The 20,102-nt window shown below is 35.0% G+C and overlaps 1 protein-coding gene across 1 annotated transcript in view; it reads right to left on the bottom strand.

The window, feature by feature from the left end:
• The window catches only part of PRTG (protogenin), a 117,192-nt gene that overhangs the window by 38,746 nt on the left and 58,344 nt on the right, over nt 1-20,102 (bottom strand). Inside the window, exons 6-11 of the mRNA XM_063090047.1 lie at nt 19,916-20,074; nt 19,144-19,303; nt 18,066-18,313; nt 15,841-16,005; nt 12,048-12,353; nt 11,120-11,308 (exon numbers count right to left, since the gene is read on the bottom strand). Of these exons, the coding sequence (XP_062946117.1) occupies nt 11,120-11,308; nt 12,048-12,353; nt 15,841-16,005; nt 18,066-18,313; nt 19,144-19,303; nt 19,916-20,074 (1,227 nt within the window). The remainder of the gene's footprint in view (nt 1-11,119; nt 11,309-12,047; nt 12,354-15,840; nt 16,006-18,065; nt 18,314-19,143; nt 19,304-19,915; nt 20,075-20,102) is intronic.

Genomic DNA, 20,102 nt, shown 5'->3' with positions numbered 1-20,102 from the left:
GGACATTTTAGAACAGAGATACATAAACAAGTTAAAGATTCAGTATAAAGCTAATAGTTAAAGAATTATTAGATCTAGGCATCATCAGATAGTAAATTATCAAAGTTTCTTCAAATGTCTTAATTTGAAGTGTCATCTGGAACCAAGTTAAAGTTTTATTCTAGAGACAAATAGGGAAACTAATTTTGTTCTCTTATGCTTTTTATATTTTCTATCTGAAGAAAAACTTAATTTCTTAACATTAAAAGATAAGCAATTGGTGATTCCCACTCTCCCCTATCTTTCCATTGTGACCATTTTCTAAAAAACGTTTTCTGTTTTTTTGCATTCCCTTAAAAATAAATACAAAACAACTATCCAGATATTTCAAATGGGAATTTAATCTGAGGGAGCCAGCAAAAGGGGATATTTGCTGCAAGCAAGAGACACAGAAGGACGCTATGCCCAGGGTATCACTGACTCTAATATCAGACCACAAATTTAACTAACATCAGACCTCAAAACTGGAAACACACCACAACTGGTGTTTTACTTTACAGACTGGTAAAACAAAACAAAACAAAAAACCCCAAAACATAGCAACCTGAAATAATGGAACTTCCTTATCCTGCTTATTTTCTCCATCTCCACAGGAGCCTTACTTTATTTAGGATTCTTCTTAGTCAGGCATGTGAAAGGAGGCTCCACAAGTACTGTAAATCTTTACCCAGCACCAAAGGTTAAAGGGTTATCTGTGCTATGCAGTTTTAGGGTAGGCGATTTTCTTTACTTTTTTTTTTTTTTAAGCAAGACAAAACGTATGCATAGGAATCACAGTGAGCTAATTTAGGTACTGAAAAAGTTCCTCTTCTACAGATGAAACTGCTTTTTCAAGAAAACCACTAAATATCAACTTTTCAGTCATTCTACAAAGAAAAACCAGATGTAAATGAGTCCCCCTCTTCACTACCATTGTCTGCTAGAAAACTTGCCACACAGCTGCTAAAGCAGTAAAACAACTTCAAACCTACAAAAGTGTTGACCATTTAGGTAAATGCATCAATTTTTTCTTGGGGGAAAAAAAACCTTTGCTTTATCCTTAAAAAAAAAAAAAAAAGAAAGAAAGAAAGAAAAAGAGGAATAGCTGTATCTCATTTTTGTTCACACATTAAATCTAATAGAATAACAAGACAGATGTTTTTCACAGAGCTCTCCATGTTTTAGAGCATTTCAAAAGTAATGGTTATTCAAGACTAAAGATATAAAGATCCAGGAAAAAATATCAAAATTCTTTTCCCAAGTTTAAAATTTTTTTTTACTTTTGTCATTTTTTTGAAAGTTGGACCTTATTTTTTAAAGAGGATGAAAAAAATTTAAGAAATATAGGCAAATATTGCTATCTTTCTCCTTTCCCTCCAAATTTTTTTTTTAAGTACGAAAAAAATTGTTATGTATACCATCCTGTTGAGTGCCAATACAATTCTGATACAGTGAAATGTACAGCATAGAAGCAAAAGGCATTTCTTCTTCCAAGGGGCATTGTCATTTTAATGTTGCTAGCAATCCTCTGAATTTAAGAAGCAGAAAGTAAATTATGATAGTTGTGCTACTGCATTCAACTGGATTACAAAAAAAGTTTTAAAAAGGCTTTCAAATATTGAAGAGTGTAAAACATCCTCTGTGACTTGCTAGGAGATTCTGTTTGGAATGCCATCTATATTTCTCCCATAATACAGCAGCCTGACGTCCTTTGCGTCTTCTTTAAAATTCCTCTATCTTTTGTGGCAAGTAAGAATGGCTGATAAATGTTTAGAACTGCACCACACTAAGAACAAATACACATATGGTCTTAACTATATGGAAAGTATTTCAGTTTCAGGAGGTCTCTAAAGATGATTTAAAAAAAGGAAAAACTCCACTGAAAGTTATGATTCATAAAAAGAAAATGTTCAAAGTTTCACATAGTAAGAGAAATTTCAATGAGGTTTGTTGGATGTGCTCCTCTTTCCCCAAAATGACCTAATTTCTTTTGTTTTACAATTAATGCTGACTGGTTTCTTCTGCTCAAGTCTTCTTTCAAGGTAGCTAAGCCACAGAGACGCTGGGTCCCGTAGAGCACAGTATGCAGCCTTAACTTCCAACAACGGCACATAATTCACCATCTCAGATCTTCTGAAACCGAAACCCATATATTAAGCTGCAACAGACATCTCCACTGGGACATCAACCTATCCTACCCAACATGATCAAAACCAAACTCGGTATCTCCCACTTTCCCAAACCTGGTCTTAGTCCTGAAAGCCCTACTCCAATTAAAGTACCCACACTCAGAGCTCTTGAGCACCATTCTAATTTCCTCCTTCCCTAATCATATTTACAAACAGCTAAAAGTTACTGAGCCCTTACTATGTACCAATGCACTGTGCTGAGGGTTCTACATTTAATCCTCAACTCCCTAGACGTTCAGAGGAAACAGGTTCAAGGAGGTGAAGTGATGACCAAGATCATATCCCTACTGGGTGGAGAGCTGGGATTCAAACCCTGGCCATCTGATATCAAACTGCTCAGTCTTCTGATTTAAATTTACATGCACTAAAACTGGCCTTTTTTTTTTTTTTTAATTGTTGTAGAGTCCTATTTAACACATGTACAAATCTGTGTAACCACACTAGGACATAAAACAATTTCAACATATCTGGAAGCTCCCTGTGCTGTCCCTTTGTAGTCAAGCCCTACTCCCCCTAAACTGCCCACCCCCCATCTGTGGCAATATGATCTGATTTCCATTCATATAGTTTTGACTTTTTGAGAAATGTCATATGAAAGGAATCAAACAGAATGTAACCTTTGACACTGGCCTCTTTCACTCAGTATAATGCCACAGGGATTCGATCCATGAATTGTTGCAAGTAGCAATGTAGTTCATTGCTGTTTATTGTTGAAGAATATCCAAATTGTATGAAGGTACAACAGTTTATCTATTCACCCACTGAAGGACATTTAGGTTGTTTCCAGTTTTTAGTGATTGTAAACAAATTGTGATTTGTGTATAGGTTTTTGTGCGAACCTGAGTTTTTATTTTTCTAGGGTAAAGAAACACTGAGGATGGGACTGCTGGCTCATATGGTATGAGCATGTTTAATCTTGTAAGAAAGCACTAAATTATTTTCCAGAGTCGCTATTCCATTTAGTGTTCTTACAATAATGCATAATAGTTTCAGGAGTTCTGTATCCATGTCAGCCCTTATTATTGGCAGTTCTGGTGTTTAAAAAAATTTTAGTCATTCTAATAGGTATGTAGTGAGATCTTACAGTTGAAATTTTTAAATTTGCATTTTGCTAACAGCTAATAATGTTGAGCATTTTTTCATAGACCCTTAGTCATAATTCCTATATCCAAGGCCTCCCATCAGGTAAAACATGTCATCAGTCAAGCCTTACTTACTCTAAGCCTGAGACAGCTCTACTATGCCTTCTCCCCAATGAACTACTGTCTCAGTTTACACTCTCATCATCTTAGAGTATTTCATCCACCATCCTACTGTCTGTCTTCAGTAGCCCCTTCCCAGGCCCACACTCACTGCCTTCCCTATATCTACCACCTGCAATATCAATACCAGTCATCTTTCCAAAACAAGCCACGTCACTTTCCCACTTAAAAACTTCTGACAATTCTACATTGCTTATGTTGGAGGACAAGACCAAATCATTTAACAGGGGACCCTTAAAACACAGGCCCTGTTTACCTCTGCAGTTTTAGTCTCTGCAGCTCCTACTCATATAACCCACATTTTAGCCATAGCAAATCAGTAAGGCTACCTCTTGAATCTTTTTATTTTTGTACATTTTAAGCCCCTCTGACTGGGATGACCTCCTCCATTTCTCTACCAGACAAACTAGTCTTTATCATGCAGCAAAATTAGTCATTTATCCTCTGTGCTTCCAGAACACTCAGCCTATACCTCAATTTCACCTATTAGCACATTTTCCTATGAATGCTGATAAGTCCTCCATGCTAAACTTAAGTACTTTGGAGGCAGCATGCCATCTCATGTTCATATTCCTTGTACCCAACACAGTGCCTGGTATGTGCATTCAATAAATATATACATTTAAAAATTTTTTAAATAATGGAAAATAAGTTAAAATCCATAATTAGTTTGAATAAACTTTATAAACCTTATAAACTTCATATGTATATAAAGTTCTAAGAAATAGATATATTGTATCTACCCTAAAATTAGAAATTTTGCTTTTCTAATCAGCACCATCTCCTAGGCAATGCCTTCACAGGGAGTTAGGTTAAGATCACAGAAGTCAAAATTGCATATTGTGGGGATGGTTTCAATTTTGCAATTAATTTACAGAGTGGTAACTGCAGCCCATTATAAGAAATTTCTAAATTTAGTTCATCTTCTGATTTGAAAGACCAAGGAGCTTCTGTGTCATAGGGCTACTAGCAGGGACCCCAGAGAACAACCGAAAGGGCACAGAAGCCTCTTTATCTCAGACCTATTGAGTTCCATAAAACACTATAATCACTGTATTCACATAGTACTATGGAGGACTTTGTAAACAGTATTGTAGGACCAAGAGCCCATCATAAAGCTAATGATAGCAGCTGAGAGGGCTAAAAAATATTCTCGTTGAAAGACTACTAAATGCTCCCGGCATTTAGTATGAATCCTGTGCATTCATAGAACAGTTTATGTTAATGGATTTATGGAATCCATGGCTATATTTCTTTTATTTTCTTTTTCATTTAAATTCACAAAATCTAATTAATTTGGCAGTATCATAATTGCCTAAAATGAGATGTACCAAATCAAGAGTAATTAGGCTTTCTCAGGGGATAGAATATGCTATTAGATTTGTGACTGGGAATTTATTAGACTAGGACCACATCTTTATGATTTCATTTAACCTTCATCCTCTCCTCACAGGCCCTATCTGTCACATTGGGGGTTAGGGCTTCAACATATGAATTTTGGGAAGACACAAACATTCAGTCCACAACACCCACAAAGCCTAAAATATTTACTATCTGGCCCATTACAGAAGTAGTTTGCCTACTGAGTCCAGACCCTTACTTCTCAAAATGGGCAGAAATGCAAAAATGTGAAGAACTACCCAGACCTACTGAATTAGAATCTATGTTTTAACAAGATCTGTGAATGATTCACATACATATTAAAGCTCAAAAAGCACTGGTTTTTCAAATCTAGTGATCATGGTAATCACCTGGGGAAAAAAAAATTTTAAATATAGACACAAATGTTTTAAATACAAGCTCCACCCTGGGGGGGAACAATTTTAAAAATAGCAGCAGCTAAAACTTGTTGAGGACCTATAATGCAATTTGCCAGGCACGGTGCTAACTTTTAGGTACATTATTTCATTTACTCCTCCTAACATTCTAAAATAGCTATTATTATTATTACTTTGTTTGTTCTTGTTATCATCATCATCCCTAAGTAAAAGATTAGGCAGTCAGGATTTCATCTGTTAGTCAAGTGATGTGGAATTTGAAGTCAAACCCAGGCAGCAACCCAGGCAGCAGACATGAAACTTATTTTACTAATATTTTTCTTTTGGCTGTCAGTGCCACATGATTCCTACACAGAGCATTGTAAATGATGTACTATGAGAATGACTGACACCATTTAGAGTCACAAGAGGATTCCCAGAAGAATTGAGACTTAAAGCTGGGCAGGAGTTTTCCAAGTGTAAAGAGGAGGTATACCTCGAATTTCATCCAAAGAATACCAAAAATATTTTAGAACGGCAGGTGACCTTTCACTCAAGACAAAGAATTCAAGGAAGAAATAACCAGATGATGCATTGTAACTTTTTATTTGGCTTACAGTTTCATCAATCTGCAAGCATTTTGTCTTTAAATAGAGGTCATTGCAGTTGGCAAATGAAAAATCTTTTTTTACTGTCTTAGTGTAAGTATTTTTTTTTTCGTAACAGGATTTTTTAAAGAAGTAAATGCTCCATTTCCTTTGAAGTGCTGGTTTTTAAATTTTTCAAGTATTAAGTTCTGAAATTTAAGTCGAATATCAATCATATTTGGCTTTTAAGATACTGCAGAGAATGAAATATTTAAAGATTTTGGCTCTGTTGGCAAGCTAAGAAAAAAGTTAAAGCATTCCCTGCAATCTGTGTTGAAGTTTCTACATGTTTTGGCTTGATAATAGATTAAACACAACATAAGAAAAGATAACTTTAAAAGATATTTAATAGTGATGAAAGCAAATACAATACTTTTCTAATGTTCCCTTTGTTTTGTTGTAACTTGCACTCACTTTGTCAGTCAGTTTTCCGGACTACATAGCAGGTGGTTTCCAGTATCACTGCTTTAAGAAGTCTACCGACTTCAGTCAAATAAATTTATTTTGTGGCTCTTTGAAAGGAAAGAATGAAAGAGTGCAATCAGACACTGTTTAGAGGAACTAGTTCTACTAAAAGTGGAAATAAACTGTGGTAAAACACAGGAAGAATTGAAGAGAGAAGAGAGGCAAAAAATGTGAGGTATGTCCCTAAAGATCCTGCCTGTGATAAATAAAAGCAATAATGTTAATGAAATTTTTACACTGATCCTAAAAATGGTTTGTTAAATAAATGCAAAGTGATCTCATACAAACCAACGCTGCTTTACAAAATCAAAGTTAATCTGGACAGAATGCCTAGTGATGCATATACTGTTAGCTACATGTTACTTTAGAATAGAAGAATCCTAATATCCATAATGATATTTGAACTGGTAGTTAATATCAAGGAATCAGATTATCTGAAATGAGTGTACAAGCGAAAAATCAGTATGGAAAAATATACTCGAAACCATGATTAAGAGGATTGGGTGTTATAATATATAGTATATCTTGGCCTCCATCTTAAGGGGTACAGTCAGTAACCGTATTGTAAGGATTTTCACCCGTAGGATGTTTCCAAAGATTTTCTGAGTGTTATCTACGGCTTCCTTGCGTGAGAGTGATGAGGAGACACATTCTCTGAAAAGACTCTGGATCACCTTGAAATGTGACTTCCATATTTTGTAAATTGAGAGATTCTAATTCTCTTCAAAACAAAATCACTATCATAGGAGGGTTCATGTAGTACTCTTTCCAATAAAAGTGGTCTTTTTTATGCCACAAAATCTTTTCTTGCCTTGACTAAAGGAAAGGTTACAACTTCCTCTAGCTATATCAATTCTGCTCACCCGTGAGGTAGTTGTTCATTTTCTTTCTTGAGATATGTAACAACACAACCAAAACTTATTCTACTGCAGTAAAAGATAACACCCAGAAATCTGCCTTAATTTTAGCATACTTCTATACAAACTGGCTAAAGAACACTAAAATTACATTATTAACCAGAAATTGTTTCTTTGTACTCCTACTCCCAGCAGGAACTAAGAGTTCCAACTTTGGATTTCTTTAAAAAAAAAAAAAAAAAATCTGTGAGTTTGCAATGTGTGCAAGTGATCCACCCACATTACTAATGACTTTAAATATTTTGTATATCTGTAATTGGTGCTAAACCTCATGCTCACTAATCATGCTTGCTGTGAAAGTAAATAAAACAGCACAAGTTCTTTGGCAAAATAAAAGCTAAAGATGATCTAATATAAGTGTCCTAAACATTGGTGTTATTACACACAGACTGAACAATTCAGAACAGTTTCTCACAGTCAGTTTATGAAAACAATCCCTTTGCAGTTAGTAACTCTAATTTCAGAATTTAAAGCCAGTTCCTGAAATAGACAAAAAAAAAAAAAATTATTTCAACAGGTCTATTATCAGGGAACACAAGTATGTCATTAATTTCTCTTGAGTTTACTATGTGATAAATACAACATTTTAAAATCCTACTTATAACTGAGCTAAATATTGGAAGTGTCAAGAAAAAAATGCTAAGTGAAATAATAACTACAAAGATGCAAAACCTTGAAGGAAACCTCAAACTACAATTTAGAACAAATCATACAAACATATTAAATCACAAGCCTAATGCGTTTTTCCAACACTCCAAAAACAAACCAGTTCTAATTAAAATCAAACTACATGTATATTAAAGTCATTAAATTTGAACAAGCTAGCAACATCATAATATTACCACTGCTCTATGAATACTTATAGTATACTATTAAAGACACAAAAATCTTTTTAACTGCTTTACAAAACAAAATCCTCTATATCTCAGGGAACTGAGTTTTGAGGTTTTAGAGTAAAATATTCTAAAATAACTTTGATAACTAAGCCCAATTAAATTTAATCAGAAATTTGGAGGAAAATTAGACAAGTCAGTCAATTAAATATCTTTTGGTTTAATCCTTCTTGTTTTAAGCAAAGTCTACATCTGTTACATCTTTTTATGCAATAGTACAAGCTTTACTTAGAAATATATAAACTCATTTGTCTTTTTTTCTTTCCAGAAACAAAGAACTGTGTGTATTACCAAGGAGAATGTATCCCAATAACAAACTTTTTAATTGAAAACTTAATTATCAGAAGTGGAAGCAAAAGGATATGTATAAAAGCATCAGAAAAGGGATATTAGTACGAAAATGAAATTTTCAGACATCAGTTTGTTACTCAAATTGACACTGAATCAGCAAACATAAGCACTTAAATTTCATTTCCAAGCCCACTTAGTGAATCTTGTTCCAGCTAAAGTATCTTTAATTTGCAAAAGCTCAGTGAAAGCAAGTATTCACCACCCAAGACTCAGATAGGATTCCCTTAACCTACTGCCCTCTAGACACATCACTCTCTGTTAAACAGGCAGCTACTGCCAGATGCTCTCGCTAAAAATGGTCACAGATGGTCAGTTGTCCGGTTAACAGAACACAGTGGCCTCCCAATATCCAAAAGTAAGAAGGAAAGGAGTGAGAGCTGTTAACACTTGTCCGCTTAGTGGGTTAAACACATTTGCCTGCTATAAGCTTGCCAGGACCCAACACTGACTTTCTATAAAAGCTAGACTAGACCCTAGGGGTCTCAAGATTAAAAGGCACCTTAGAGGTGATTTATTCAACTGTACAATGCCTGCGTCCACACAACTGCGTCCCTGCTAGTCAGCCATCCAGACTGTGACTTGGCAGCTCTAGGAGTACAGAACCTGCTAACAAGAAAGGACCTCCAGCTGCGACAGAGGCCTCTGTTATCTCGAACTGCAATAAGTCCAAACACTCACTCTAATTCGATAGTCAGGAAACATAGAGCTATTTGAATAGACTTGGTATATCAACAAAATAATTTCCCAGTTTATACATTTAAAAAGTGATTTTAAATGGAATTACCTCAAATAGCATACACAATGGATTTTACAACATAACAAAGGCAGTAATATATGAGATTTATTTTTAAAAAACATAGGAGGAAATAAAGGTTCACAGTTTTTTAATTTTTAAGGTTTCTAGTTTTGAAGCTGACTACTATTCAGAGATTATTAAAAAGCTCAAAGGTGAATAAGCCTTCCTCTCTCTATATATATATGTGTGTGTGTGTGTGTGTATGCATACACACACACATATATTTGCATCTATAGAAAAATTTTTAAATTAAAAATTTGATTTTTATTATTGCCAAAGATTTAATAACTTTTCACAGAACACTATTTAATTTTTTTCTAATAAATTATTCATCTGTTTAGAATAAGCCCCCTGTATATGTTCAAGAACAGCACTCTAGGAATGCATTTTTTAGGTATCTTCTACATATTTACGTTTCCTTAACAGTGAGGAAATTGGAAGTACTGAGTTTGATCTATGATTCTTCATCAACAATTGTCCCAAATTCTGTTTCTTACTTGGTACTGACTACAATTTTCTCGAATCAATGATCTGCACATGGAAAGGGAGTACACACTGAAAAGCCACAGCTAGAAATAAACATTGCTGACTCTGGTGACAGTAGGCTGGGCTAATGTCATCTCAGTATCAATGGTTTAAGGAAGGTCAATCTGGAACATACGTAACTTCTCATTATTTATAAAGCTGTGTGACAAAGATCAATAGTGAAACTTATTAACTGAATGCAGATTAAATTAAAAGCCAACATAACAAGATTATAAGCATAATACCATCTGGAAAACTATGACAAAGAACCTCAGGATGGAGTTGTGTTCCTGCATCTGAAAATAGATTTTCACCACTGCTTCTTACTATGCGGGGACTCTGTCTAATGCTGCTCTCACAGCTTGTGCTACTAGGAGACCAGAGAAGGAAAGGGGGAAGGCCCTGGTGGGACCACTGTACCTGTTACCTTCGCTCACCTCCAACGGGCAGTCTGTGAAAGGAAAAGCCAGAGTGCTCTGTAAAATTCTAATAAGTGCAGAAGGTGCTATAACAATTCAGTAGGTATTTGGTTGGTAACCATAACTAAAGTGACTGTTTTACATTTAAGGGTGAAAATCTACTCACAAGCCAATATTAAGTGTGCATTTTACACTTCGATGAGTATATATCTGTTGATACTCATGTATTCATTTTAGATATAAATTTCATTACTTTTTACTAAATGTGTTTATACCATGAAATTCCTTTCACCCTGCAAAGATAGGAAGAATAGAGAATAAACAGTTTCTTTCAGAATGCTGGTGAACCCAAACACAAAGTCAATTTCTTTTTCTCCAGTGTTCCTGAGTTACAGCCACATAAAGTAAATATTTACAGTTACGTGGATCATATGTAAGAGCATTATTTTATATATAATTTACATGTATTATTTTACGTATACAAAGTAATACACCTATATTGAACTCTCAGGCAAATTCTAAATTAAACTTAACTACTGAATATCCTTTGATCTTTTGGTAATATCCCTATTCTACATTCCTTTTATACATCCACATGCCCACAATAATTGATCAGGATCTACCTCTACCAGAAGTGAACTCTAAAAAGAAAAGCTGGGGGAAAGATAGAAAGAGACCATGGCTACCTTTTGCCAGATTACTCACAGCAGTGAGTGAAAGACCAGTCACTTAAGCAGAAGGATATACACAGAGGCACAGTAAAATCAATTCTTTTCTTTGTACCATCAAGTCAGTTCTCCTGCCTTATATGTAATAACTTGTTTTCTCAAATGATCAGAGAAGAAGGAAAAAAGGAAAAGCAAAGTCCAGGCTCACTCACCTAAACCACTGAGAGTATAGAGAAGGTCACTGGTGTCTAATAAAATGGGTCCATTCTCCTGTTGCCCTTCTTCTTTGTAGTACAGCTTGTAGCCCTGAATGGTTGCTGTGTCCTCAGCATCTTGCTGCCACTTCACAGAAATGGTGGTGCAGTTCAGAGGCTCCAAATGTAACTCTGGAGACTTAGGGGCTGGAAAAATTCACCCGAAAATGGATGTGTACACAACCCATAATCCACATGAAGGAACAGAATAGTAGAACTCTCCGTTTTAAGCCACAGTTACAAAAAAGTTCAATTCCAATGATTATACTTTAACCTAACTTTCAAAATTTCATGATGATATTAAACTTTGAAGTAGAATTAAAAATATAAAACAACTGCCTAAAAAGATTAAGATATATAAATAACAAAATAATACCTGTATTTGCATATTTAAATTTTTTTCAAAGATGCAATAAGTACTTCCTAATTTTGACCATCCAATACTCCTCTGTGATAGAGCAGGCATTGTAATTAGTCAGTTAACAATAAAATCAGTCATGTTACATTCCACATTAGTAAAAGATAAGGGTCTAGAATTTCCCAGTCTGTGGTCTTTCTACCAAACTGGTGATTTAAAAAATATACAGCAATAATACTAATTAGATCTCTACTAATATACTACTTTTGGTAATGCAGTTTGATTTGAACTGATCTGTCCCTGAAGGATTTGCTATGCAAACTAATAGTGTAACCACAAGTTTTACACACGAATGAGCTCTATGCAAAAGGAGACTACTAAAGAAAAAGTTTAATTGTTTTCAATTAAGTCCGTTATCTTTATCCATAAAATAAAATTTAAAAATATAAACATAACTTAGAAGAGAAAAATTTGATTCAAAAGTAAGAATATGGTATTATTCTTCCTCAACAGTCTTTGGAAATTTACCTTTCACACTTGTAGCTTTGGGTGTCCTATGTGAAGTCCATACTGATGACTCTCCCAGCCCCACTCTGGTGGCAGCAGTAATCCGGACCAGGTAGACATTGTCAGGTTTCAGGCCTTCCAACAGGTACTCATGCGTGGTCCCCGGGAGCTCCAGAACTTGGATGGAATTCTCAGTACTTAGGCGGAAGGAGAGGCGGTATAGCACCACTTGGCCCCTCCGATACTTAGCTGGGATTGGTAGCCAGGAGATGAGAATATCGGTGGGACTTCGACTTGTCAAACTAATTTCAGGAGGTCTCAGGGGAACTAGTTATACAAGGAAACAGGTTCTTTGTAAATATTTAGAATCAAATTGCCCTTAGCACACCAGTATTTACTGAATTATCTTAATAGCAAAACTTAATAAAGAACTACTTTCAGCCCTAACAGAAGTTTTGGGTGAAGTAGAGTATAAACCAGAAAAAAGAAGGAAAAATGATGAGGGAGGACCAAGTGTAAAAACCAAAGTAAGGTTTTCACCATTGTTGTGATTGTTTTGCTGTTGTCTGGGATGAATATGAGAATATTTAACACTCACACAAAATATGAGAATACTTCTTTTTTATTTTTTTTCTTTGTCTTTTTCGTGACTGGTACTCAGCCAGTGAGTGCACTGGCCATTCCTATATAGGATCCGAACCCGCGGCAGTAGCGTCGCTGTGCGGAGCGTCGCTGCACTCCCAGTGCTGCACTCTCCCGAGTGCGCCACGGGCTCAGCCGGAGAATACTTCTTAAATAATTCTACCAAAATGCCTTTGAAGCAAGGGAGAGTAAATTACACAAGGGTGGGAAAGCCCAGGACCACAGGGTTATAACCTGGTAAGTAATTTTTTGAATTGTAAGAGTTGCATCTTAAAAATTAATGTGAATTTTGTATTTCCAGTGATAACATATAGTGTTCAATATAATATGAAAACAGTTTTTCCTCCAATAATCTGAATAAAATTGACATTCCAGGAAAATGAGTCTAGGAGAGTGGTAGGCAGTCTAATACTAAGATTTAAGGCTTGTGTTCTAGAGCGAGCCTCTGTGTGTTTGAATCCTTGTCCTATCACTTACTCCTCTATGTGGTCTTGGCCAAATTATCTTCTCTGTGTCTAGGTTTCTTCAAACACAAAATGGGAATAGTAATAATAGCTCTTCCCATAGTCTTTCCCACCTCAGTTAATGGCAAACATTTGTCCAACTGCTCGAACAAAAAACCTTGCTGTCACCCTTGACTCTTCCACACACACTCCACATGAACCCGGGGCTGCTCTACAACTTCCACTGTCACCCTCGATCCATGCTACCTACTATCGCCTATTTAGCCTGGATTGCTGCAATAGCCTCCTGACAGATTTCTCTGCTTCTGTCCTTCTCCCTTGCATCTATTTTCAACACATTCTCCTGTTCAAATGCAAGTCAGATCACTCTTCTCAAAAAGAGTTCCCATTTCAAAGTAAAAGCCAAAGTCCTCATTATGGCTTCATACAAAGCTTACCTACTTTCATGGTCAGCTCCCCATTAACTTCTTTGCCTCATCTACTGCTTTCCCCTTGCTCCCCCACTCCAGCCATGCTTAAGCTGCAGGCCCTTTGCAGGGTCCATCTTTGCCTACGATGCACCTCTCCCAGTTACCTGCCTTGCCAGCTCCCTCATTTTCATTTCCTCGGGTCTTCATTCAAAGGCTACTTACTCAGTGAGCTCTTTCTGATGGTGACTCTGAAATCTCAAATCCCCCAACATTTCCTGTCCTCCTTCCCTTTTCTTCCCTTCTCAACACCTGTCACTATCTAACACAGTATATAATTTACTGTTTATCTTGTTTATTGTTACTCTGCCCCCTCCCACTAGAAAGTAAGAGCTCCATGAGGTCAGGGACAATTTTCTTGTGTGTTTTGCTTACTAAATATTGAATAACATAAAAAAAGTATTCAATAAATATTTGTTGAATGAAAGAATAGGTGGAAAATGAAAAATCAATTTACTAAGCACCTCTGAGTCCTTTATGTGTATGAACTCATTAATTCTCACAGAAACCCAATAAAGGAAGTACCATTATCATTTCCACTTTGTAGGTGAGGAAACTGAGATACAAAAGGGCTAAACCAATTGCCCAAGTCACACAGCTAGTAAGTGAAGGAGCAGACCGAAACAGACCAGCATAGCCCACATTTTTATAATCTATATTCTACTGCCTCTTCTACAGTAATAGTTTCTCTATCACAGGGTTATGTGGGGATTAAATGAGATGATGGAGATAAGATTTTGGGAACAGGCAGTGGTAAGCACTCCATAAGTGTTACCTATATCTGTGGCACACTGCTGTGTACCCAAGAGACCCATACATCTCAGTTTGAAAAGTGTAGGCTTGGGAAATGGTGAGAGACTCATGCAGAAATTTGAAAAGCAGTGCCAGAAAGTTTGCATGCTATCCAAAAAACAAAACAAACTTCATTAAATAAAAAGTTGCAGAGTAAGTAAAGGCTTAAAGGAGAAAATGGCACTCTTTAACAGGTAGCCAGCTATGCTTAGATTCATTTTCTTTAAGGATCTAGAGGAGGAATATCCCTCAAACACAAAAGAAAGGAAGGAAGGAAGGAAGGAAGGAAGGAAGGAAGGAAGGAAGGAAGGAAGGAAGGAAGGAAGGAGAAAAAATCGATTTGTGTTTCAACTTAGACACGCATAATAGAAGTTGTTAACTGTAATGAGATAACTAGAGACGTCAGATAGAGATGTCACAGGTAACTGGCTCACTCTAAAGTGGGATAGACTAAAATTGGAATTCTATATCCAGATAAGTGAAAATGTTTCATTTATTCAAGCCCTGAATTTATAAACACCTAAATAAGTGGTATTATAAAGATATAAGTAAGAGATCTGAGACCAAATGAACAACAACAAAAAAATAGATTTGGGAATTATTTATATAAAAATGTTTTGAAAACTAAGAGTGGATCATTTCCTGCAGATAAGAAAATATTTGTAAAGGGAGAATAATATAATTAAGCATATGTTAAATAATTCCCTTTCATACTACAGGGTACAAAAATGGGCCTTCTAGAACCCTGGTGAGAGAGGTCCCTTCTTTTACAACATGATATGAAGAGTCAAAGAGAAGAATCAGTTTTACAGGACTATTTTAATGGATGGAATTTCCCACCATTATAAGAATACATGGAGGCATGACTTCCCTCAAAAGAACTACAACTCAAATAGCAACCCAGGGTCACGTAACAAACTGAACAAGTAACATTTTCCTCCTAAAGGGGAATAAGCATATTATTCCTAACAATAAACTAAGTGCTACTGATTATCTAAGAATTTTTTTAACTGACAGTTACTAAATGCTCTGCACTCCTGGTTTCAGAAGGCTTTGACCCTCAGTCACTACATACACTCAATATGTAACAGTCATCATATTTACTTATGCCTAGAAAAGCTCACATTTTGTTCTATTCAGTTAAAAAAAATTGCAATGCATTTACAACTTACACTAGGAAACTCTGAAGAAATATAATGACAATATAAGAATTTTATTATTAAAACTATACTATGAATTATAAATAACAGTGCTCCTTATCCTTATCATGTGCTAGAAAAAAGCAAGAGTCAGATTTAACATGGCAAATTGGCCTGCTGTTTAACATCTGTTGTTTTTTTTTTTAACCAAAAGGGGGTATTTTCTCTAATTTAAGACACATATATTCACGGAAATTGATTAAACATAAGAATGTTCATACTTCAATGATCTAGAATCATGTTTCCTTACCATCCTCTAGAGTATTCTGAGTCACATGGTCAGACATCTGGCTGGCTCCCATTGGCATGTACGCCACGATGTAGAAAGTATAATTGCTGGCAGGTTCTAAGTCATCAATTATATAATGAGTTGTGTCATTTCCGATGACTACTTGATACTCTTCATTATTTAAACCTAGATTAAAGAATTCATGTTTAAAAATTACAAATGTTCAAAATAAAATTAACAAGACCATTCTCCCTTACTGTGAAACGCTGGTCCTTGGGTCTAATCTCTGTTATCTTTTGTAACCTTTTTCAAAATGTGACCAGGAAGGTCTTTATTTTCTAATAGAAACCATGTCTTACTACACATCACTACTCTGTATTTTTCCTGAATAAATCAAACTGAAAAGAATTAATTTTCTCCAAACTTCATTTACCATCTAGTCAAAACTCACAGCAGAAACAATGTACAGTATAATACAGCTTAAGACAGCAGAATACTGTAATTCATAACATTGTAAATTTTACTTGCTTAAACTCAGGTTTCCTTTCTTTAAACATAATGAAGAGACAGTAGGGAATATAATGATGCTACTCTTTATAAAAACAAACCAATCCAAAAGTTGTCCCGCAAAAGATCTTATTTTGCCCCTAGAGATGCTATTAAACTTGATGGACACAAGTTGTTCTTTTATTTATACTGAAAGCAAAAGAACTAGGAGGCATAGAATGTGTTTCAAAATGCTTTGTCCCACAGTAAGCTTTTATTTTTTAAAAGAGAAAAAAAATTCTCAGCAATTCTTAATAAAACATGCATGGCAAGGAATAGAAGAGGATTTGTCTCTGTGGGATTTAATTCCTACAAAGCAAACCTATAAAGTGGAACAAGGGCACTGGCAGCTACTGTGCTTAGCTAACAATTCACAGTAAATGCATGTCAACTTAATCAAAACTCTCTAAGGATGGAGTCCCTTCTCCCCACACTGGATTTATAAACAAAACAGAAGGCAAATTCCAGCATTAAGTTTTCCCACATTTCTGAATTAACTTGATAGCATTTTAATTAGACAAGATTACAGGCATTTCACAACAGACTGGCTAATGGCTCGTTAATTAGGAACTGCATAGTACGATTTCTGACCTACCAAACAAGGTCCTTGAGTTCTAATTAAAAAGCCTTGTTCCATCCCTGAATAGACCACTGAGCTGCATGTGGAGGCTCTAATGAAACAACCATAATAGCGAACAAGAGTGGTCTCCACCAAAACCAGCCCTCCTTTTACCTTCGTAAATCACTAAAAAGGGAATTAACATACTCCAACATGCTCAGTTATCAGACTTTCATTCTTCTTGCTACCATGACCCCTGATTTACATTCAAAATATTCCTTTTCAAAACACTACTTCAAAGTACAAAAAACAAACAGCAGCAGCAGCAACAAACCACCTGTTTCTATAGACAGTTTTATTATATCACCATTCTTTGGGTATTTGAATTTATTTTTAATGTATATTGCAGGCTGTTTGTATATAGAAGTTTCTGTGAAAAAAAATCAATAGAGAAATATCTAGGATTGACATAGCTTTTCTTTTTCCTAAGATTTTTGCCAAAAGTAAAATATAAGTATATATAAAAAAAGATCCCCCCAAATGGGACTGATTAATTCTGAATAAAAATTTTAAAACATACTTGATTTGTACTTTTATATAAATAAAGGATATCAATAAAGAGTATCCTGTTCAATTTTCAGAGTTCTACATAATTTCAGAAAACATTCAAAATATACAAAATCAAATATATGGGGAATTTAATAATGTTTACTTTCCCTCTTAACAATAATATGCTATAGTGTCTACAGTTTACTACATTATTTTACTAAACAGTCACACCACTGTTCCTATGTAACACATTTAAATTAGTATATTAAGTCTCAGTTAAGGAATTTATACCTTGGCTGGAATCAAAGTCATAAGTATAACACTTCGTAATTTTTAACAGGCAGAGATGCTTTGCATTAACTGCTACTTGTTCCTAAACAGAAAAGTCTTAAACTATACTTAAATATACAAAATACTCAACCGTATAAAATTTAGAAAAAAAAAAATAGATACACAGGTGATAGATTATTTTTATAAAAGAGATAAATGCCGTAGAATTTCAAAAATACTTTGTGGATTATGCAAGGTATCGTACTGAAAATAAGTCCTCGATAGCAAGCAGCACTTAATAAACAATCCTCAAATTGCTTACCTTCTGCTTTCATGTAGTGCACAGAATAAGCAATGACTTTGTCTGAATTATAAAGTGGCCTCTCCCAAGCTAAAAGGATGGCTGAACTTGACATGGTTTCAGCATGCACATTATAGGGAGCACTGGGTCTGTCTTCTGACATGACTACAGTCAGTCTGGCTCTAGATAAAATAGATCCTTGGCTATTCTCAGCCATGCACTGATAAATAGCATCATCTTCAGGAATAATCTGATTAATCACCAATTTACTGAGAAAAGAGAAAAATTATTTCCATGAAAAATTCTAAGAATGATGTAAAAGTAAAGTTTAGCTATTGATAAATGTACTCTTATTTTAAATGACAAAAGTTACTGAGAACAAAAAACTATATAATCACCCTGCTGAAAAATATTCTATATCAATTATTTAAGATTATTCTTATTTATTCTGAGTCTACATAAGTATTTGTGACATTCAAATCCTGTTGGCTTTAGGTGACAACTTAATCTCTTTTTAAAAATTTGGCTTTTATTATGAAAGCATAATACTCTGTAATAACATCTAATTTATATAATATTACAATGTATACATAAAATTCAGGTCAACAAAAATTTTTAAAATTTTGTTTAACATAAATGAGAATGTTACAAGAATTCTTCTTTATACTAATAGTTTATTATACTTTATCAGTATAAAGACGAATTCTTAAAATCATTAAGTTTGAACTGTGGAGGACTTTTTAGAGAATAAATTATTTCCTTCTAATTTTCTCATTTTACAGAAGAAGGACCTGAGACCCCAAAGGGTGAATATGCTTGCTTGCGGTAATTTAGCTAGTGGCTTACCAGGACTAGAACCCAGGTCTGGGGAGCTGCTCAACATTTATTTCATTATAATCTACCACTTTCATGATCCACATACATATAATACAAAAGGATCTTTGGCAAGCTAATGTTATAAATTTTAAATTAATTTCTTATTTAGTTTAGTTTTAGCTATCAAGACAGTTTAGGTATTTGATGTTATTATATGTATATCACATAAAAATTACTGGAAGCCATATATCATATAAAATAGTAGCAAAGCGACATATCCCACCTGTTGTACATTTTAATTCTACCATTGGAATGTATCTTCCTTCCATTTTTCAACCATGACATTTTGGGTGAGGGGATTCCTTCTGCCTGACATACAAATCGAGCAGTGCCAGCTCGAGGCCTCGTTAAACTTTCTGGCCATTCGACAAATGAAGGAGGAGCTATTTTTAAAGAAAAAAGAGAATATTTCTTTGGTCCCAAAAGGAATGACATAAAGAGTCAAAGAAGAGTAGAGCAAATGAAACAAGTCCCATATCTGAAGATGTCTCACATTCTGAGCCTCACATCTACATCCCCATACGCCTGTCCAAGATGCCTTTTCTCTGCACTGCTCAGTCAGTGTTTAATTCCTCCATGTTTCCCCTATTGAGACCATCTGTATAAACACACTAAAAATATGAGTACCTACACTCCTTAACTAAGCTCAATATAAGGCCATTTGTGAAGGCATACAATCAATGGATTAAAATTTTAGATTGGTGAATTTCCATATGGATTCATGGATGGATGAGAAGGAGATAAAAGGGAAGTTTAAGTAAAAAGGAACATAATGGTACACACGCAAACAGGATGGTGACTTCAAAACGATTCAACAGTTATATTTTAACATAGGGTTTTGATTTTCTCCTACAACTTATTGTTGGATTACAATACTTCATATCAATTTTCATATCAATGCTACAAAATTCAAGAAATGTAAAAGCAAGCTATGAATGAGATATAACAGCAAATGTTAAAAAGTAAGATTCTCCTGATTGCAGAAGAAAACATACCTAATACAGTTAAAGTTGCCATGGCCACTGTAAAGTTGCGTGTGCCAGGGGTAGTGGCCCGACAAACATATACTCCAGCATGTTGTAGCTTGACATCAGATATCATGAGATTACCATTTCCAAGTACCCGAGTATTAAAGACATCAATGGATTTGTGATCTATTTCAAAGAGAATCCTTTAGTTAAA

This window comes from Cynocephalus volans, chromosome 3, assembly GCF_027409185.1.
Source record: "Cynocephalus volans isolate mCynVol1 chromosome 3, mCynVol1.pri, whole genome shotgun sequence".
Classification (NCBI taxonomy): Eukaryota; Metazoa; Chordata; class Mammalia; order Dermoptera; family Cynocephalidae; genus Cynocephalus; species Cynocephalus volans.
Note: the sequence above shows the minus strand (reverse complement) of the source record. Positions and strands in the feature narration are given on the sequence as shown.